The 23,760-nt window shown below is 44.4% G+C and overlaps 1 protein-coding gene across 3 annotated transcripts in view; it reads left to right on the forward strand.

Moving 5' to 3' along the window:
• LOC139546198 (ras-associated and pleckstrin homology domains-containing protein 1-like) overlaps positions 1-23,760 on the forward strand; it is a 173,973-nt gene that overhangs the window by 145,498 nt on the left and 4,715 nt on the right. For all 3 annotated transcript variants that reach the window (XM_071354299.1, XM_071354300.1, XM_071354301.1), the window contains 3 exons: positions 7,831-7,929; positions 9,325-9,445; positions 10,088-10,221. In XM_071354299.1, coding sequence (XP_071210400.1) covers positions 7,831-7,929; positions 9,325-9,445; positions 10,088-10,221 — 354 coding nt within the window. The remainder of the gene's footprint in view (positions 1-7,830; positions 7,930-9,324; positions 9,446-10,087; positions 10,222-23,760) is intronic.

Below are 23,760 nucleotides of genomic sequence, written 5' to 3' on the forward strand. Positions count from 1 at the left end.
TCGTGCCTCATCTTTCAAAACTTCACAGTCCCAGATTTTAAAAAACAGACTAGGAGCTTTAAAGAGGGGAGAGGTGGAGGGAGACTGGGGCTTCCGTTTCCCTCGTTGTTTTGGAACACTGATTCCCTGTAGTGATGGTGTTTGGGACAGAGTGGGGGAAAGGAGAAGGACATTATTTATGTTGGCAGGACTCTTTCAAATAATAGAGGCCGACTCCAAAGCCATGTCAATTATGAACAAAATGTTTCACTTCCGTTTCCTCAGGAAAGTGACCTAGTAAACAGAGAAGTTGTTCTATTCTGGGTTGATGGTAATGTTTCCATGTAATCCCTGATGGGAGTAACTGGGTAGAGCAGAGGGATTGACGAGGTTGGATCCAGTGACGATTTTAGCATTTAAATCTTTTGGTGAGACAACAAACAAGTGGGTTGCATGCCAGCAAAGCCACAGCACAACACTAAACAATACATTTCACTATAACGGTGACAAACGGTGCCCACAAACTGTTAGGGCCTACATGAAGCTGTCCCCAGCAGCAGAGTCCCCAGCAGCAGAGTCCCCAGCAGCAGAGTCCCCGACAGCAGAGTCCCCGACAGCAGAGTCCCCAGCAGCAGAGTCCCCAGCAGCAGAGTCCCCAGCAGCAGAGTCCCCAGCAGCAGAGTCCCCAGCAGCAGAGTCCCCAGCAGCAGAGTCCCCAGCAGCAGAGTCCCCAGCAGCAGAGTCCCCAGCAGCAGAGTCCCCGACAGCAGAGTCCCCAGCAGCAGAGTCCCCAGCAGCAGAGTCCCCAGCAGCAGAGTCCCCAGCAGCAGAGTCCCCGACAGCAGAGTCCCCGACAGCAGAGTCCCCAGCAGCAGAGTCCCCAGCAGCAGAGTCCCCAGCAGCAGAGTCCCCAGCAGCAGAGTCCCCAGCAGCAGAGTCCCCAGCAGCAGAGTCCCCAGCAGCAGAGTCCCCAGCAGCAGAGTCCCCAGCAGCAGAGTCCCCAGCAGCAGAGTCCCCAGCAGCAGAGTCCCCAGCAGCAGAGTCCCCAGCAGCAGAGTCCCCGACAGCAGAGTCCCCGACAGCAGAGTCCCCGGCAGCAGAGTCCCCGGCAGCAGAGTCCCCGGCAGCAGAGTCCCCGGCAGCAGAGTCCCCGGCAGCAGAGTCCCCGGCAGCAGAGTCCCCGGCAGCAGAGTCCCCGGCAGCAGAGTCCCCGGCAGCAGAGTCCCCGGCAGCAGAGTCCCCGGCAGCAGAGTCCCCGGCAGCAGAGTCCCCGGCAGCAGAGTCCCCGGCAGCAGAGTCCCCGGCAGCAGAGTCCCCGGCAGCAGAGTCCCCGGCAGCAGAGTCCCCGGCAGCAGAGTCCCCGGCAGCAGAGTCCCCGGCAGCAGAGTCCCCGGCAGCAGAGTCCCCGGCAGCAGAGTCCCCGGCAGCAGAGTCCCCGACAGCAGAGTCCCCACACCTTACCACTGCTACACCTGGCTATCAGCGAAGCAGTTCATTAAGCCTCATTTACTGCCTTTAAAAGAAACATATTATTAGAGTGAGGCACATGGGCTACTAACATCTTACTACACAACATACACGTATTACTTTCTTAGCTACAGTATACACATCTCCTTGTCATATTACATCATTTATGCAGCAGCATACAAGACATTTTTTGGACTCACCTTGTTGTGCTGTGCTCACTTGAACAGGAATGTGGCGCGGAGGTCTTTCGCGGTGCAAATTTTGTCATCGAAGTCTGTCATTCTCTTTCAACACATCTGGAGGCAGATTTACAATTCAAATCAAATGTTATTGGTCACATACATGTGATTAGTAAGTGGGTCTGCGGTGGCAGGTAAAGTGAAGGTGATATGATCCTTGACTAGTCTCTCAAAGCACTTCATGATGACAGAGGTGAGTGCTACGGGGCGGTAGTCGTTTAGCTCAGTTACCTTTGCTTTCTTGGGAACAGGAACAACGGTGGCCATCTTGAAGCATGTGGGGGCATCAGACTGGGATAGGGAGAGATTGAATATGTCCGTAAACACACCATCCAGCTGGTCTGCGCATGCTCTGAGGATGCGGCTAGGGATGCCGTCTGGACCGGCAGCCGTGCGAGGGTTAACACGCGTAACTGTCTTACTCACGTCACGGAGAAAGAAAGCCCACAGTCCTTGGTAGCGGGCCACGTCAGTGGCACCATGTTATCCTCAAAACGGTGAAGAAGGTGTTTAGCTTGTCCGGAAGCAAAACATCAGTGTCTGCGACATGACTGGTTTTCCCTTTGTAGTTCGTGATTGTCTGTAGACACATACGTCTCGTGTCGGAGCCGTTGAATTGCGACTCTACTTTGACTCTCTACTGACATTTTGCTTGTTTGATTGCCTTGCGGAGGGAATAACTACACTGTTTCTATTAGGCAATATTCCCAGTCACGTTTCCATGGTTTAATGCGGTGGTTCGCGCTTTCAGTTTTGAGCGAATGCCGCCATCCATCCACGGTTTCTGGTTACGGTTGGTTTTAATTGTCACAGTGGGTACAACATCGCCTAAACACTTCCTTATAAACTCAGTCACCGCATCAGTGTATACGTCGATATTATTCTCTGAGGCTACCTGGAACTTATCCAGGCCGCGTGATCAAAACAATCGTGAAGCGTGGATTCCGATTGTTCAGACCAGCGTTGAATAGTCCTTAGCATGGGTACTTCCTGTTTGAGTTTCTGCCTATAGGAAGGGAGGAGCAAAATGTAGTCGTGGTCAGATTTGCCGAAAGGCTGGCGAGGGAGGGTCTTGTAGGCATCGCGGAAGTTAGAGTAGCAGTGGTCCAGTGTTTTATCAACGAGAGTGCTACAGTCGATATGCTGATAGAATTTAGGGAGCCTTGTTCTCATATTTGCTTTGCTACAATAAATTTAGCCTCAGGATATATGGTGTCTAGTTTGCACAAAGTCCAGTGAAGTTCTTTGATGGCCGTCGAGGTTTCGGCTTGAGGTGGGATGTAAACGGCCGTGGCGATGAGGGAGGAGAATTCTCTTGGGAGGTAATATGGTTGGCATTTAATTGTGAGGTATTCTAGGTCGGTTGAACAAAATGACTTGAGTTCCTGTATGTTCCTAGATTTACATGAAACACCCCCCCCCCGCCCTTCTGCTTCCTGGAGAGATATTTATTCCTATCTACAGAATCCTGCTGGCTTTACTAACTCCGACAGAGTATCCCGAGAGAGCCATGTTTCCCAGAAACAAAGTATGTTACAGGCGCCGATGTCTCTCTGGAAAGAAATCCTTGCTCTAAGCTCATCAACTTTGAGATCCAAAGACTGAACATTAGTGAGTAATACACTCTGAAGCGGTGGGTGGTGTGCGCGCTTCCTAAGTCGAACCAGCAGGCCGCCTCGTGTGCCTCTCCTCCGCCGGCGATGTTTTTGGTCAACCTTTGGAATACGTTCAGTTGCTCTGGGGAGAACAAAGGATCAGAGAAGTCGTATTCCTGGTCGTAAAAAGGATCTGCTCCAGGGAAGTCGTATTCCTGGTCGTAAAAAGGATCTGCTCCAGGGAAGTCGTATTCCTGGTCGTAAAAAGGATCTGCTCCAGGGAAGTCGTATTCCTGGTCGTAACGCTGGTAGTTCTGGTGAGGTACCCCTGCTCTAATATCCAATAGTTCTTCCTGGCTGTATGTAATGACACAAAACCTTTCCTGAGCTAATCATGTAAAAACAAGTACATAAAAACAAAATCTCTTTTCTAAGAGCTAGTTGTGATGCTGCCATCTCCGTCGGGCGCCATCTTCCGAGTTGAATGACCGTTCAAAAACGTATTTTCACAGTCAAAGCTTCCCAGTTGTCTTGAACCCACTGAAGTCAAGTTTTCGCAGTGGCACAAAGCATGAGCGTGGCACAAAGCATGAGCGTGGCACAAAGCATGCTTCATGGACAGGATGGCCAATGTTGAATGTTTATCATTTATAACTTGGGAAAGAAACCCTTAATCCCAGATCTGGGACCAGACAGCCACTGTCACTGATTCCTTCCAAACCACCATCGTTGAATTTGCCATTTCCAACTTGTTGTGTAATGTTTATGTCCAATGGCTGATGAGCACCGATACGTTTTATCTATCATTTCTCTTCATTATTTATCTTCATATGACAAGGATTAAAAAGGATTTGCCAGTAGATTGTCAACTTGATTCATGATGACTGCTAGCTAAGATTGTGAAAGTTTGATGTTGACATGATCAGTCCAATCAAAGCTAAGGTAGATATCACGTGATTTGACATCATTTTATCTGTGGCCAATGACCTTGAACCTTCTTGGATTGGCTTCTAATGTAAATCTATGGCAGCACCCGATAGGCTCTCCGCTTACACTTGGCAGTGACGAAAAGTCCCCATGAGTGACATAACACTGAGCCAATCACGGCGCAAAGCTCTGTATTTTCTGCCCGCCCACCACCCCAGAAAGCACTGAGCTAGGCTGAAACTCCTGTATTTTGGAGCTGCTTTATTCAAGAAAACAAAATAGGGACCATGTTTGTATGCGGCTTTATTAACTAAATAAAAGTGTTGTTACATTGTTTGCAAACTGATATGTGACATGTTTTAATGCCAAAATAACAAAACAAAACAGGCAGAACCCCACCTGCCCTGAAGGACAGATCGTCAACTGGTTGGATCTCTACCTAAAGTCTACCTTTCAGAGGAGAGAAGTACAGCCTCATACAGCGTCACACTGCCATCTAGTGGCACAGTGTATAAACCTACTGAGAAATCATTTCTGCATTGCCTCAACTCACATCTCTGGGCTTTCAGCCCAATTCATCTCAGTCAGGGCGTCAGGGCTGTAACTACTTATGAGGACACCAAGGTCTGAACCCAGGTAATCTTTTCTAATTAAAAAATAATAATAATAATAATACAAAATATATATAATATATATTTTATTTTTATTTTTTTATTTTTTTTTATCCGTTATTTTACCAGGTAAGTTGACTGAGAACACGTTCTCATTTGCAGCAACGACCTGGGGAATAGTTACAGGGGAGAGGAGGGGGATGAATGAGCCAATTGTAAATATATATATATATATACATACATACTACTGGTCAAACGTTTTCACCTACTCATTCAAGGGTTTTTCTTTATTTTTACTATTTTCTACATTGTAGAATAATAGTGAAGACATCAAAACTATGAAATAACACATATGGAATCATGTAGTAACCAAAAAGTGTTAAACAAATAAAAATATATTTTATATTTGAGGTTCTTCAAATAGCTAGCTTTGCACACTCTTGGCATTCTCTCAACCAGCTTCACCTGGAATGCTTTTCCAACAGTCTTGAAGGAGTTCCCACATATGCTGAGCACTTGTTGGCTGCTTTTCCTTCACTCCAACTCATCCAAAACCATCTCAATGGGGTTGAGGTCGGGGGATTGTGGAGGCCAGGTCATCTGATGCAGCACTCCAATCAAATATATACACACTAGTGTATATATTTTGTACACAATAAAGAAAGCTCAGAATTCTTATATTCTTGATCTGACTGAGTTGTAATCGCGCCTGCCTCTTTGTGAATGAGTGGAATTATGAACAGTGGTTTGTTTATGTTTCGCCTTTTTAACAGCACGGTCACCTCTTGTGGGCAGCAGAGACTTCTATCGCAGTAACGTTTAAGTGCTCTGGTTATTATTACTATTATTATTACTTAGCTTCTTACTTCATCCTTCTAGCTAACGTTAAATGGAGCAAGTTGTGATGCTTCCATTTCCAACAGATTGGTGGTCTAGAAGTCTTACTCAAATGCAACTTTGATGTGGGTAAGATCCCTATTAAGCTTGTTAACTTTCATGTACAAACAATTTTCCCAACATAAAATACAAAAACAAGTCTTTGTTTTTCCAGAACTGGTTTGACAACAGCATTATCAGAGTTAAATAATTATTGAATAATGATGGACAACTATATGATTACCCAGAATTCATGGGAACACACAATGTTCAATTCACTCCTGAGGAGTTTCAAATAGTTGTTAGAGCAGTCCCTAAAGGTGCTATTGTTCCAACTGTTGAGGATTTTGTAGTCTCAATACAGCTAGAACTGTTTGTTGGGAGCTTCATGAAATGAGTTTCCATGGCCGAGAAGCCGCACACAAGCCTAAGATCACCATGCGCAATGCCAAGCGTCTAAACGCAGCCTTACAATGCATGGACAGGGTCCAGGAGATGATCTGGATGGACTCCGTCATTCCTGCATCTTCTGTTTCCAAAATAACGTTGTCCATTAAAAGTTATGCCAACAGATCTATGTAAAGAGTTGGTCATTAGAACGGACAGTCCTGATGCTACGTGTCCGTGGGAGGCATTTCTCATACAACTGTGTAACTAATAGACTGTGTGTTTGTAGATGGACTGAGGTGAATGAACCTTCAGCAGCCATGTTGGCTGGGGTCATTTTTTGCTGTTCTCCTAATAGCATTGTAGAGTAAATGAGCTTCAACTTCAAAATAAAATTCTGGGGTACCCCCCCCACCCTGGGCCCTTCGATAAATCTCAGAGCTGTTTCCTAAAACCACCGTTAACGTTGCTCTTGATGGTATGAGGACCAGATTGGGAATTTAGCCAGGACTAACACCCCTACTCTTACGATAAGTGCCATGGGCTCTTTAGTGACCACAGAGAGTCAGGACACCTGTTTATCATCCCATCCGAAAGACAGCAGCCTACACAGGGCAGTGTCCCAATCACTGCCCTGGGGCATTGGATATATTTCTGTAGACCAGAGGAAAGGGTGCCTCCTACTGGCCCTCCAACACCACTACTAGCAGTATCTGGTCTCCCATCCAGGACTAACCCTGCTTAGCTTCAGAAGCAAGCCAGCAGTGGGATGCAGGGTGGTATGCTGCTGGCTTGTAGACTACTGTCTGTAATTTGTCTCAACATATTTCACGATGTTCCCGAATCTGTGAATTTTTATTGAGTAAACGTTAGAATAAGCCACCTGAACATTTGCAGCCGTCGGTGGTAATATCTCGTTAGGAGCCGATCCGTCGGTGGTAATATCTCGTGAGGAGCCGATCCGTCGGTGGTAATATCTCGTTAGGAGCCGATCCGTCGGTGGTAATATCTCGTGAGGAGCCGATCCGCCGGTGGTAATATCTCGTGAGGAGCCGATCCGTCGGTGGTAATATCTCGTGAGGAGCCGATCCGTCGTCAGTGTTGTGAAATAATTATAACGTTAACTAAATATTTGATCCAAGAGACAGAGCTCCATTTCTTTCGGTACGATCTGCATCGCCACATGCTACAACAACGCACTTAGCGACCATTCCCTCTGCGTGTTGTTTTGGGAAACGCATGTTACATATTTCGGCCGTTGTAGGAAAGATGCATCGTAAAAATAAAAATAAACTTGTAGGCCTAAATTCCATCGCTATCGGGAAACCGTGCCCAGATGTCAGTAAACCCAGAACTAAAACCTTGCATAATTTGGTCAGCAGAATCTGTCCACGAGAGATAATAGCCCAATAAAGACACAAATCCAAACATGTTATTGTTGTGATGCGTCGTCGTTACATGTTCTGTATCTATGCTGTCATTCATCATTAACATGTCCTACTGTCTGTCCAGCATCCTCAGATCCAGAAGAAATCCCAGCATGCTATTATTGTGATGCTTGGTCTTTAACATTTACATTTAAGTCATTTAGCAGACGCTCTTATCCAGAGCGACTTACAAATTGGAGAGTTCATACATATTCATCCTGGTCCCCCCGTGGGAATTGAACCCACAACCCTGGCGTTGCAAGCGCCATGCTCTACCAACTGAGCCACTTTAACATGTCCCATTGTCTCTCTGTCTGTCCAGCATCCTCAGATCCAGAAGAAATCCCAGTACATCAAGTACTTGTGCTGTGATGATGTCAGAACCCTACACCAGTGGATCAATGGGATACGCATCGCCAAGGTAACGCTACGTTACCTCAGCAACAACGTAATGAGAGAGAGAGTAATGGAAAGCAGAGCCATAGTCTGGGTTCTCAAAAAGAACATCTTTGACAGAATACCTCAATGTCCAAACGTGATGTATTTGGCTCTGACTGAAAGCTGTGGGAACATCTGAGAAAGCTGGGCTGTATTCACTTTCAACCAAACAAGCAAGCAGAACAAAACAGGGAGGGACATATCTGAATTTGTTAAATAGAAACTCTAGTTTTTGTTGCAGAACGTTTTGCGCTTGGAGTAAACTGTTTCCGATGCAAACCATTTTGCTACGTTGCAAACCAACTAATGAATACACCCCTGATGTCTGTTGACCGACTAATGAATACACCCCTCTGTTGACCGACTAATGAATACACCCCTCTGTTGACCGACTAATGAATACACCCCTCTGTTGACCGACTAATGAATACACCCCTCTGTTGACCGACTAATGAATACACCCCTCTGTTGACCGACTAATGAATACACCCCTCTGTTGACCGACTAATGAATACACCCCTCTGTTGACCGACTAATGAATACACCCCTCTGTTGACCGACTAATGAATACACCCCTCTGTTGACCGACTAATGAATACACCCCTCTGTTGACCGACTAATGAATACACCCCTCTGTTGACCGACTAATGAATACACCCCTCTGTTGACCGACTAATGAATACACCCCTCTGTTGACCGACTAATGAATACACCCCTCTGTTGACCGACTAGTGAATACACCCCTCTGTTGACCGACTAATGAATACACCCCTCTGTTGACCGACTAATGAATACACCCCTGATGTCTGTTGACCGACTAGTGAATACACCCCTCTGTTGACCGACTAATGAATACACCCCTCTGTTGACCGACTAATGAATACACCCCTGATGTCTGTTGACCGACTAGTGAATACACCCCTCTGTTGACCGACTAGTGAATACACCCCTCTGTTGACCGACTAATGAATACACCCCTCTGTTGACCGACTAATGAATACACCCCTCTGTTGACCGACTAATGAATACACCCCTCTGTTGACCGACTAATGAATACACCCCTCTGTTGACCGACTAATGAATACACCCCTCTGTTGACCGACTAATGAATACACCCCTCTGTTGACCGACTAATGAATACACCCCTCTGTTGACCGACTAATGAATACACCCCTCTGCTGACCGACTAATGAATACACCCCTCTGCTGACCGACTAATGAATACACCCCTCTGCTGACCGACTAATGAATACACCCCTCTGCTGACCGACTAATGAATACACCCCTCTGCTGACCGACTAATGAATACACCCCTCTGTTGACCGACTAATGAATACACCCCTGATGTCTGTTGACCTATGTATCTCTGTGTCTCCAGTATGGGAAGACCCTGTATGTGAACTACCAGGAGGCTATGAAGAGGACTGAGGCAGCCTACGACTGGTCCTCTCTCTCTAGCTCCTCTATCAAGTCTGGATCCAGCTCCTCCAGCCTGCCTGGTGAGGGTTGGTGGACAGACACACATCTACAACACACACTCAGCTACAGTATAGCAGGGCTGAGGTCTATTTTTATCTCAATTCAGTCATTTCAGGAAGTACAATTCAGTCATTTCAGGCAACTTCCTATAATGACAGATTGAAATTGATTAGACCCCAACTCTGCAGCAGTTACCCACGTATAGTATTTATAGTATAGTATTTATAGTATAGTATTTATAGTATAGTATTTATAAGATTTGTAGTTGTGGGGCCTCCCAAGGCACTGCATTGCAGTGTTGCAGCGTCACTACAGCCTGAGGTTCAATCCCAGGCTGTCATTACCGGACGTGACCGGGAGTCCCATAGGGCGCTCTAGCGACTCCTTGTGGCGGTCCCAGGCGCCTGCAGGCTGACCCCGGTAGTCAGTTGAACGGTGTTTCCTCTGACACATTGGTGCGGCTTGGCAGGTCATGACCTTCGCCTCTCCCCAGCCCGTTGGGGAGTTGCAGCGATGAGACAAGATTGTAATCACGAAATCGGGGGAAAAAATATTTAAAACATAAATAATAATATTTGTTCTAGCTATAACTCTTCTCTCTCCGCCCTCTCGCTTTCTTTCTCCTTCCTATCTCCTCGCTCCCTCCCTCTCCCTACCTCCAGAGTCCCAGTCGACCCACTGCAGTAGTGATAGTGGTGTTGCTGTGTCAGAGAACAACCTGTCAGGCCACAGCCGCTCTCAGAGCCAGGTCAGCTCCATCTTCTCCGAGGCCTGGAAGAGAGGCACCCAAGATGAGGTACCGCCTCTTCCTGTACTGACATCCTCACCTCACCCTGTCACCTGTCTCAGTATTCCTAACCTTACCCTGTCACCTGACTTCTATTGCCTCAGTTTTACCCCAGGAGTGTGACTGACATTATGTCATGCCCGATCCCCACTGTAGGGTCAAACCGAGCCAGGCCGAGCTGTACTGGCCTGGTTACACATGCACCATAGTTGCTGGAACCATACAGGGAAGGACAATATCATAGCCAGAACAGGTCCGGGTTGACCCTAGAATGTAAACGGGACGAACAGGTCCGGGTTGACCCTAGAATGTAAACGGGACGAACAGGTCCGGGTTGACCCTAGAATGTAAACGGGACGAACAGGTCCGGGTTGACCCTAGAATGTAAACGGGACGAACAGGTCCGGGTTGACCCTAGAATGTAAACGGGACGAACAGGTCCGGGTTGACCCTAGAATGTAAACGGGACGAACAGGTCCGGGTTGACCCTAGAATGTAAACGGGACGAACAGGTCCGGGTTGACCCTAGAATGTAAACGGGACGAACAGGTCCGGGTTGACCCTAGAATGTAAACGGGACGAACAGGTCCGGGTTGACCCTAGAATGTAAACGGGACGAACAGGTCCGGGTTGACCCTAGAATGTAAACGGGACGAACAGGTCCGGGTTGACCCTAGAATGTAAACGGGACGAACAGGTCCGGGTTGACCCTAGAATGTAAACGGGACGAACAGGTCCGGGTTGACCCTAGAATGTAAACGGGACGAACAGGTCCGGGTTGACCCTAGAATGTTATTGGGACAACAGTGTTGTCATTTCACGGTCCGTTCCAGGGGTGACTGACTGTCTGTTGTCTCTCCCCTCCACTGTTCTCCCCAGGAGAGGAAGGTCCACTTTGATACGGTGCCCCTGTGCACTGGAGGGACGGAGGTTTGAGGTTGGGGGGGTTTACTCGCGTTTTAACTTCTGTAATCCGCACATTCCTTCAGTATACTAACAGAACTGGGTCACCCTTGGTAACGTGTGGTTTAACGTGCGCTTTAATATGTGGTTAATAATGTTTGGTGACTGTGAGACTCATGACTGTCTGTTTGTCTGACTGTACAGCACTGGTGTGTTACTGTGTTACTATACAGCACTGGTGTGTTACTGTGTTACTATGTAGCATGGTGTGTTACTGTGTTACTATGCAACACTGGTGTGTTACTGTGTTACTATACAGCACTGGTGTGTTACTGTGTTACTATACAGCACTGGTGTGTTACTGTACAGCACTGGTGTGTTACTGTGTTACTATACAGCACTGGTGTGTTACTGTGTTACTATACAGCACTGGTGTGTTACTGTGTTACTATGCAGCACTGGTGTGTTACTGTGTTACTATACAGCACTGGTGTGTTACTGTGTTACTATACAACACTGGTGTGTTACTGTGTTACTATGCAGCACTGGTGTGTTACTGTGTTACTATACAGCACTGGTGTGTTACTGTGTTACTATACAGCACTGGTGTGTTACTGTGTTACTATGAAACACGTGTGTTACTATGCAACACTGGTGTGTTACTGTGTTACTATACAACACTGGTGTGTTACTGTGTTACTATGCAGCACTGGTGTGTTACTGTGTAGCACTGGTGTGTTACTGTGTTACTATGCAGCATGGTGTGTTACTGTGTTACTATGCAGCACTGGCGTGTTACTGTGTTACTATGCAGCACTGGTGTGTTACTGTGTTACTATACAGCATGGTGTGTTACTGTGTTACTATACAGCACTGGTGTGTTACTGTGTTACTATGCAGCACTGGTGTGTTACTGTGTTTCTATGCAGCACTGGTGTGTTACTGTGTTACTATACAGCACTGGTGTGTTACTGTGTTACTATACAGCACTGGTGTGTTACTGTGTTATTACGCATCACTGGTGTCTTATTGTGTTACTATACAGCACTGGTGTGTTACTGTGTTACTATGCAGCACTGGTGTGTTACTGTGTTACTATGCAGCACTGGTGTGTTACTGTGTTATTACGCATCACTGGTGTGTTATTGTGTTACTATACAGCACTGGTGTGTTACTGTGTTACTATACAACACTGGTGTGTTACTGTGTACTATACAACACTGGTGTGTTACTGTGTTACTATGCAGCACTGGTGTGTTACTGTGTTACTATGCATCACTGGTGTGTTACTGTGTTACTACGCATCACTGGTGTGTTACTGTGTTACTATACAGCACTGGTGTGTTACTATGCAACACTGGTGTGTTACTGTGTTACTATGCAACACTGGTGTGTTACTGTGTTACTATACAACACTGGTGTGTTACTGTGTTACTATGCAGCACTGGTGTGTTACTGTGTTACTATGCAGCATGGTGTGTTACTGTGTTACTATGCAGCATGGTGTGTTGCTGTGTTACTATGCAGCATGGTGTGTTACTGTGTTACTATACAGCACTGGTGTGTTACTGTGTTACTATGCAGCACTGGTGTGTTACTGTGTTACTATGCAGCACTGGTGTGTTACTGTGTTACTATGCAGCACTGGTGAGTTACTGTGTTACTATACAGCACTGGTGTGTTACTGTGTTACTATACAGCACTGGTGTGTTGCTGTGTTACTATGCATCACTGGTGTGTTACTGTGTTACTACGCAGCACTGGTGTTACTGTGTTACTATGCAGCACTGGTGTGTTACTGTGTTACTATGCAGCACTGGTGTGTTACTGTGTTACTATGCATCACTGGTGTCTTACTGTGTTACTATACAGCACTGGTGTGTTACTGTGTTACTATGCAGCACTGGTGTGTTACTGTGTTACTATACAGCACTGGTGTGTTACTGTGTTACTATGCAGCACTGGTGTGTTACTGTGTAGCACTGGTGTGTTACTGTGTTACTATGCAGCACTGGTGTGTTACTATGCAGCACTGGTGTGTTACTGTGTTACTATACAGCACTGGTGTGTTACTGTGTTACTATGCATCACTGGTGTGTTACTGTGTTACTATGCAGCACTGGTGTGTTACTGTGTTACTATGCATCACTGGTGTGTTACTGTGTTACTATACAGCACTGGTGTGTTACTGTGTTACTATGCAGCACTGGTGTGTTACTGTGTTACTATACAGCACTGGTGTGTTGCTGTGTTACTATACATCACTGGTGTGTTACTATGCAGCACCGGTGTGTTACTGTGTTACTATACAGCACTGGTGTGTTACTGTGTTACTATACAGCACTGGTGTGTTACTGTGTTACAATACAGCACTGGTGTGTTACTGTGTTACTATGCAGCACTGGTGTGTTACTGTGTTACTATGCAGCTTGGTGTGTTACTGTGTTACTATACAGCACTGGTGTGTTACTGTGTTACTATACAGCACTGGTGTGTTACTGTGTTACTATACAGCACTGGTGTGTTACTGTGTTACTATACTGGTGTGTTACTGTGTTACTATACTGGTGTGTTACTGTGTTACTATACAGCACTGGTGTGTTACTGTGTTACTATACAGCACTGGTGTGTTACTGTGTTACTATACAGCACTGGTGTGTTACTGTGTTACTATACAGCACTGGTGTGTTACTGTGTTACTATACAGCACTGGTGTGTTACTGTGTTACTATACAGCACTGGTGTGTTACTGTGTTACTATACAGCACTGGTGTGTTACTGTGTTACTATACAGCACTGGTGTGTTACTGTGTTACTATACAGCACTGGTGTGTTACTGTGTTACTATGCAGCACTGGTGTGTTACTGTGTTACTATACAGCATGGTGTGTTACTGTGTTACTATGCAGCACTGGTGTGTTACTGTGTTACTATGTAGCATGGTGTGTTACTGTGTTACTATGCAACACTGGTGTGTTACTGTGTTACTATACAGCACTGGTGTGTTACTGTGTTACTATACAGCACTGGTGTGTTACTGTACAGCACTGGTGTGTTACTGTGTTACTATACAGCACTGGTGTGTTACTGTGTTACTATACAGCACTGGTGTGTTACTGTGTTACTATGCAGCACTGGTGTGTTACTGTGTTACTATACAGCACTGGTGTGTTACTATACAACACTGGTGTGTTACTGTGTTACTATGCAGCACTGGTGTGTTACTGTGTTACTATACAGCACTGGTGTGTTACTGTGTTACTATACAGCACTGGTGTGTTACTGTGTTACTATGAAACACGTGTGTTACTATGCAACACTGGTGTGTTACTGTGTTACTATACAACACTGGTGTGTTACTGTGTTACTATGCAGCACTGGTGTGTTACTGTGTAGCACTGGTGTGTTACTGTGTTACTATGCAGCATGGTGTGTTACTGTGTTACTATGCAGCATGGTGTGTTACTGTGTTACTATGCAGCACTGGTGTGTTACTGTGTTACTATGCAGCACTGGTGTGTTACTGTGTTACTATACAGCATGGTGTGTTACTGTGTTACTATACAGCACTGGTGTGTTACTGTGTTACTATGCAGCACTGGTGTGTTACTGTGTTTCTATGCAGCACTGGTGTGTTACTGTGTTACTATACAGCACTGGTGTGTTACTGTGTTACTATACAGCACTGGTGTGTTACTGTGTTATTACGCATCACTGGTGTGTTATTGTGTTACTATACAGCACTGGTGTGTTACTGTGTTACTATGCAGCACTGGTGTGTTACTGTGTTACTATGCAGCACTGGTGTGTTACTGTGTTACTATGCAGCACTGGTGTGTTACTGTGTTACTATGCAGCACTGGTGTGTTACTGTGTTATTACGCATCACTGGTGTGTTATTGTGTTACTATACAGCACTGGTGTGTTACTGTGTTACTATACAACACTGGTGTGTTACTGTGTTACTATACAACACTGGTGTGTTACTGTGTTACTATGCAGCACTGGTGTGTTACTGTGTTACTATGCATCACTGGTGTGTTACTGTGTTACTACGCATCACTGGTGTGTTACTGTGTTACTATACAGCACTGGTGTGTTACTATGCAACACTGGTGTGTTACTGTGTTACTATGCAACACTGGTGTGTTACTGTGTTACTATACAACACTGGTGTGTTACTGTGTTACTATGCAGCACTGGTGTGTTACTGTGTTACTATGCAGCATGGTGTGTTACTGTGTTACTATGCAGCATGGTGTGTTACTGTGTTACTATGCAGCATGGTGTGTTACTGTGTTACTATACAGCACTGGTGTGTTACTGTGTTACTATGCAGCACTGGTGTGTTACTGTGTTACTATGCAGCACTGGTGTGTTACTGTGTTACTATGCAGCACTGGTGAGTTACTGTGTTACTATACAGCACTGGTGTGTTACTGTGTTACTATACAGCACTGGTGTGTTGCTGTGTTACTATGCATCACTGGTGTGTTACTGTGTTACTACGCAGCACTGGTGTTACTGTGTTACTATGTAGCACTGGTGTGTTACTGTGTTACTATGCAGCACTGGTGTGTTACTGTGTTACTATGCATCACTGGTGTCTTACTGTGTTACTATACAGCACTGGTGTGTTACTGTGTTACTATGCAGCACTGGTGTGTTACTGTGTTACTATACAGCACTGGTGTGTTACTGTGTTACTATGCAGCACTGGTGTGTTACTGTGTAGCACTGGTGTGTTACTGTGTTACTATGCAGCACTGGTGTGTTACTATGCAGCACTGGTGTGTTACTGTGTTACTATACAGCACTGGTGTGTTACTGTGTTACTATGCATCACTGGTGTGTTACTGTGTTACTATGCAGCACTGGTGTGTTACTGTGTTACTATGCATCACTGGTGTGTTACTGTGTTACTATGCAGCACTGGTGTGTTACTGTGTTACTATACAGCACTGGTGTGTTGCTGTGTTACTATACATCACTGGTGTGTTACTATGCAGCATTGGTGTGTTACTGTGTTACTATACAGCACTGGTGTGTTACTGTGTTACTATACAGCACTGGTGTGTTACTGTGTTACAATACAGCACTGGTGTGTTACTGTGTTACTATGCAGCACTGGTGTGTTACTGTGTTACTATGCAGCTTGGTGTGTTACTGTGTTACTATACAGCACTGGTGTGTTACTGTGTTACTATACAGCACTGGTGTGTTACTGTGTTACTATACAGCACTGGTGTGTTACTGTGTTACTATACTGGTGTGTTACTGTGTTACTATACTGGTGTGTTACTGTGTTACTATACAGCACTGGTGTGTTACTGTGTTACTATACAGCACTGGTGTGTTACTGTGTTACTATACAGCACTGGTGTGTTACTGTGTTACTATACAGCACTGGTGTGTTACTGTGTTACTATACAGCACTGGTGTGTTACTGTGTTACTATACAGCACTGGTGTGTTACTGTGTTACTATACAGCACTGGTGTGTTACTGTGTTACTATACAGCACTGGTGTGTTACTGTGTTACTATACAGCACTGGTGTGTTACTGTGTTACTATGCAGCACTGGTGTGTTACTGTGTCACTATACAGCACTGGTGTGTTGCTGTGTTACTATGCATCACTGGTGTGTTACTGTGTTACAATACAGCACTGGTGTGTTACTGTGTTACTATGCAGCACTGGTGTGTTACTGTGTTACTATGCAGCTTGGTGTGTTACTGTGTTACTATACAGCACTGGTGTGTTACTGTGTTACTATACAGCACTGGTGTGTTACTGTGTTACTATACAGCACTGGTGTGTTACTGTGTTACTATACTGGTGTGTTACTGTGTTACTATACTGGTGTGTTACTGTGTTACTATACAGCACTGGTGTGTTACTGTGTTACTATACAGCACTGGTGTGTTACTGTGTTACTATACAGCACTGGTGTGTTACTGTGTTACTATACAGCACTGGTGTGTTACTGTGTTACTATACAGCACTGGTGTGTTACTGTGTTACTATACAGCACTGGTGTGTTACTGTGTTACTATACAGCACTGGTGTGTTACTGTGTTACTATACAGCATGGTGTGTTACTGTGTTACTATGCAGCACTGGTGTGTTACTGTGTCACTATACAGCACTGGTGTGTTGCTGTGTTACTATGCATCACTGGTGTGTTACTGTGTTACTATGCAGCACTGGTGTGTTACTATGCAGCACTGGTGTGTTACTGTGTTACTATACAGCACTGGTGTGTTACTGTGTTACTATACAGCACTGGTGTGTTACTGTGTTACTATACAGCACTGGTGTGTTACTGTGTTACTATACAGCACTGGTGTGTTACTGTGTTACTATGCAGCACTGGTGTGTTACTATACAGCACTGGTGTGTTACTGTGTTACTATACAGCACTGGTGTGTTACTGTGTTACTATGCAGCACTGGTGTGTTACTGTGTTACTATACAGCACTGGTGTGTTGCTGTGTTACTATGCATCACTGGTGTGTTACTGTGTTACTATGCAGCACTGGTGTGTTACTATGCAGCACTGGTGTGTTACTGTGTTACTATGCAGCACTGGTGTGTTACTATACAGCACTGGTGTGTTACTGTGTTACTACGCAGCACTGGTGTTACTGTGTTACTATGCAGCACTGGTGTGTTACTGTGTTACTATGCAGCACTGGTGTGTTACTGTGTTACTATGCATCACTGGTGTCTTACTGTGTTACTATACAGCACTGGTGTGTTGCTGTGTTACTATGCATCACTGGTGTGTTACTGTGTTACTATGCAGCAATGGTGTGTTACTGTGTTACTATGCATCACTGGTGTGTTGCTGTGTTACTATGCATCACTGGTGTGTTACTGTGTTACTATGCAGCACTGGTGTGTTACTGTGTTACTGTGCAACACTGGTGTGTTACTGTGTTACTTTACAGCATGGTGTGTTACTGTGTTACTATGCATCACTGGTGTGTTGCTGTGTTACTATGCATCACTGGTGTGTTACTGTGTTACTATGCAGCACTGGTGTGTTACTGTGTTACTGTGCAACACTGGTGTGTTACTGTGTTACTATGCAGCATGGTGTGTTACTGTGTTACTATGCAACACTGGTGTGTTACTGTGTTACTATACAGCACTGGTGTGTGTTAGTGGAATTAAATAATTCCTACAATATACTCATTAATTAAATTCAAACTGTCTATTTATAAGAATTCGTAAGATACTTATTAACATAAAATAGACAGGATACAGTCATATTAAAAGTAGATAATAGTGTTTATTCTCGGAGCAAGCTCCCATTTGATCATAAACACAGACTTATATACAATATATGACGTCATAGGTTACAGAATGCGTCTCATTGTCCTAATCAAATAGAAAACAGGTTCAAAAGTTCATTCTAACCTCACAGGGCACTCACATGACACACCATATAATCATTTATCCTGAAGGCTCACTATAATTGATTACCACTTTAGCAGACAACTCAAGATAATGAAAGACCTAAAAAGTGACCCACAGCCTTATCTAAACATCTCAGGCTAAGTTGGGTCAGTTCAACCAGAGTTTAATGACCCTTTCTGCTTACTTTATAACCCACAACACAAATATCTTTTCACCAGGCATGCAGAGTTCAATTTGTTATATTTTTATCTAAAGCTAGAATTTGTTTTAACTATTTATTAACAAAATTCCTAACAATCCACCCTAAATAACAAAACAATTCATAGCTACATATCAAAAATCATATAGAAACATAAATGTTTATACAAGAATAAAATCAAACCAATATATGTATTTACACTCCATCAACATCAATGACTGTTCTAACTTATATCAGAATTATAACACTTCTATTAGGATTTTCGTTACAATCTTCATTAAAGAAACAGTCTATACATTGAAACATGTAACCATCTGAATTCTCTAAACATCAAATACTCTCGGTTCCTCATAATTAAAAGATCCGGAGTCGTTTTCCACTAGATCCGGGCCCATACATTCATCATTTCACTGATCAGAGCTTAGAATTGGTCCGTACATCATCATCTGTTGTGTCATCGATTTCTCCAGAATCCTGGAAACGAGAACTTTCACACACGGAATCAAACCACATCCGCACAAAACTAACACAGTCACACATGTGAAGGTAGCCCATAACACAGTAATCATGAAATTTTTCCATTTCCCAAACATACTGTCAAACCAATTAGTCAGAAAGGTATCCACCCCTGAGGTCACTGCCAACTCGTGAGCTAGGGTGGTTAAACCTGCCAAGGCCTTGGTCACTGATCCATCCAGAGCTGTGTTACTTGGGATAAACGTACAGCACATCGACCCGAATAACACACAAACCCCACCCTTTTCTGCCAATAACATATCTATCTCGATTCTATTCTATTCTGCCAAGCCATTCATTACATCTCTGGTATAATTAATCTAGTCCACATTCTTATTGAGAGTGGACCACTAGAAAATACTTGACTCTAATCCTGCTAAGATCTAATTCCTTGCTTTGAATTGGATCTGAGTAAGGGTAAAGAGCATGCCTAACTGCACTAGTGCATAACTACCGTTCCAATTGGTAGACAGGTTAGGTCACAGCTTCATACCTCCACACTCTAAACCTTTTCATCTGCCAGTCAGGTCCTCATTGTCTTCTCAGTTGTAACATTCTCAGTCCTATTGCATGTACTGACTCCCCCTACTTCCCATCCGTGTGTTATGTAGCGATCCATAAAATCCTGTCACTGTGAAAGAGAAAATCTGGATGTAATCGGCACCTGGGGACACATATCACAGATCAATGCAACTGTCATAGTTCAGCTTCCTGCCCTCTTGAACCGCTTTATCATACCGGCCATTCCATGGTTGTAGCAATTCCATCAAATGGAAAGGAAATGAGTATGAACTGAGGTTTTGCTGAGGCATGCCTAACCATAGGTTAGAATCCCATAACAGTTTCCACCTCAATCACTTCCTTAAAATCTTTCATCTGAACCATCCACATCGGCCTTGGCTCTGGACAACTATACGGTCAGTATCTGCTTTGTCTGGGGCTCTGCTTGTATTCTGGCTGACTATCATCTGCTCTAACTTCTCGTATTCGGAATGGCACTAGGTTGTCAACTGAAACCCTTACTTTCACCACTCTCCATCTTCCATACTGGGTATGTAGATTTATGTATCCCTCATGATGTGAGCTATAACCTGTTTCCATGAGCTACACAGGGACTTGCATAAATGTCTTCCACAATGGCTGCTCTTAGTCCTAAACTTCCAAGGAGTCAGAGGCCCCATTTGGTCTACATAAAACTCCACTGAGACTTCCTTCCCAATCCCACTCTCACTTCCTGTTTATCCAGATTAAGTGATCTCTTATGCTTGGTTAATACAAAATCCTCATTGTCTAACTATGTGTCAATATTACCCTCTGGCCTTCTTGGGGTTCATGGTGTATCAGGAATATGGCTCCCACAACCAGACAGCTCAGGATGGACCGCCCACCTATAAAGCCCCACCCTCTCCCAGAGAAAACATCATCAGCAAGAAGCCAGACACACTTTCACTTCTATGAACAAACACAGGAATGGAATGACGGGGAAAAGGAAAATCTTCATCCGAGAGATGGCCCCCGGAATTCTGTTAATTCCAGTTCTCCTCTCGGACACTGTGCTTGTTCGACAGTGTCAATGTGTCTTACCCCTCCCTCAGTGTGATATGAATCCTGGTAGCTCTTTCAGCTAGCTGTTACCAGGAGTCCTTGGTATGGTCCCCTCAACAGGCCTCAGGGACTGGATTGAGTGACTTCAACTGTAATTCACCTGTAGTGCATAAAATCTTGGACATACAGGTTTGGTTAAACAAACAACCTTTTCATGTAATTAACAATACTTCTTTCTATTTCTATATCTGCTTGTTTAGCTAGATTTTTTTATTTATTAGTTTATCATCCAATAGGCCACATCCTATCCTAGACCAACACTTACCCATCCCCCCTTGTTACCTGGCTCTGCCAGGTAACAACCTTGCCTAACCTAACCAATGACTTAGGTAAAATTAGTGTAAATTATCCTTATGTCTGACATTATCATGTAGGAACGCCCCTTTCATTATCATGTGTGTTACTGTGTGTTACTGTGTTAATATACAGCACTGGTGTGTTACTGTGTTACTATGCAGCACCGGTGTGTTACTGTGTTACTATGTAGCACTGGTGTGTTACTGTGTTACTATGCAGCACTGGTGTGTTACTGTGTTACTATACAGCACTGGTGTGTTACTGTGTTACTATACAGCACTGGTGTGTTACTGTGTTACTATGCAGCACTGGTGTGTTACTGTGTTACTATGCAGCACTGGTGAGTTACTGTGTTACTATACAGCACTGGTGTGTTACTGTGTTACTATACAGCACTGGTGTGTTACTGTGTTACTATGCAGCACTGGTGTGTTACTGTGTTACTATGCAGCACTGGTGTGTTACTATGCAGCACTGGTGTGTTACTGTGTTACTATGCAGCACTGGTGTGTTACTGTGTTACTATGCAGCACTGGTGTGTTACTGTGTTACTATGCAGCACTGGTGTGTTACTATACAGCACTGGTGTGTTACTGTGTTACTATACAGCACTGGTATGTTACTGTGTTACTATACAGCACTGGTGTGTTACTATACAGCACTGGTATGTCACTGTGTTACTATGCAGCACTGGTGTGTTACTATACAGCACTGGTATGTTACTGTGTTACTATACAGCACTGGTGTGTTACTATACAGCACTGGTATGTTACTGTGTTACTATACAGCACTGGTGTGTTACTATACAGCACTGGTATGTTACTGTGTTACTATACAGCACTGGTGTGTTACTGTGTTACTATACAGCACTGGTGTGTTACTGTGTTACTATACAGCACTGGTGTGTTACTGTGTTACTATGCAGCACTGGTGTGTTACTGTGTTACTATACAGCACTGGTGTGTTACTGTGTTACTATGCAGCACTGGTATGTTACTGTGTTACTATGCAGCACTGGTGTGTTACTGTGTTACTATACAGCACTGGTGTGTTACTGTGTTACTATGCAGCACTGGTATGTTACTGTGTTACTATGCAGCACTGGTGTGTTACTGTGTTACTATACAGCACTGGTGTGTTACTGTGTTACTATGCAGCACTGGTATGTTACTGTGTTACTATACAGCACTGGTGTGTTACTGTGTTACTATACAGCACTGGTGTGTTACTGTGTTACTATGCAGCACTGGTGTGTTACTGTGTTACTATACAGCACTGGTGTGTTACTGTGTTACTATACAGCACTGGTGTGTTACTGTGTTACTATGCAGCACTGGTATGTTACTGTGTTACTATGCAGCACTGGTGTGTTGCTGTGTTACTATGCAGCACTGGTGTGTTACTGTGTTACTATACAGCACTGGTGTGTTACTGTGTTACTATGCAGCACTGGTGTGTTACTGTGTTACTATACAGCACTGGTATGTTACTGTGTTACTATACAGCACTAGTGTGTTACTGTACTACTACAAACCCCGGTGTGTTACTGTGTTACTATACAGCACTGGTGTGTTACTGTGTTACTATACAGCACTGGTGTGTTACTGTGTTACTATGCAGCACTGGTGTGTTACTGTGTTACTATGCAGCACTGGTGTGTTACTGTGTTACTATGCAGCACTGGTGTGTTACTGTGTTACTATGCAGCACTGGTGTGTTACTGTGTTACTACGCAACACTGGTGTGTTACTGTGTTACTATGCATCACTGGTGTGTTACTGTGTTACTATGCAGCACTGGTGAGTTACTGTGTTACTATACAGCACTGGTGTGTTACTGTGTTACTATACAGCACTGGTGTGTTACTGTGTTACTATGCAGCACTGGTGTGTTACTGTGTTACTATGCAGCACTGGTGTGTTACTATGCAGCACTGGTGTGTTACTGTGTTACTATGCAGCACTGGTGTGTTACTGTGTTACTATGCAGCACTGGTGTGTTACTGTGTTACTATGCAGCACTGGTGTGTTACTATACAGCACTGGTGTGTTACTGTGTTACTATACAGCACTGGTATGTTACTGTGTTACTATACAGCACTGGTGTGTTACTATACAGCACTGGTATGTCACTGTGTTACTATGCAGCACTGGTGTGTTACTATACAGCACTGGTATGTTACTGTGTTACTATACAGCACTGGTGTGTTACTATACAGCACTGGTATGTTACTGTGTTACTATACAGCACTGGTGTGTTACTATACAGCACTGGTATGTTACTGTGTTACTATACAGCACTGGTGTGTTACTGTGTTACTATACAGCACTGGTGTGTTACTGTGTTACTATACAGCACTGGTGTGTTACTGTGTTACTATGCAGCACTGGTGTGTTACTGTGTTACTATACAGCACTGGTGTGTTACTGTGTTACTATGCAGCACTGGTATGTTACTGTGTTACTATGCAGCACTGGTGTGTTACTGTGTTACTATACAGCACTGGTGTGTTACTGTGTTACTATGCAGCACTGGTATGTTACTGTGTTACTATGCAGCACTGGTGTGTTACTGTGTTACTATACAGCACTGGTGTGTTACTG

The sequence above is a fragment of the Salvelinus alpinus genome, chromosome 20 (genome assembly GCF_045679555.1).
Source record: "Salvelinus alpinus chromosome 20, SLU_Salpinus.1, whole genome shotgun sequence".
Taxonomy (NCBI): Eukaryota; Metazoa; Chordata; class Actinopteri; order Salmoniformes; family Salmonidae; genus Salvelinus; species Salvelinus alpinus.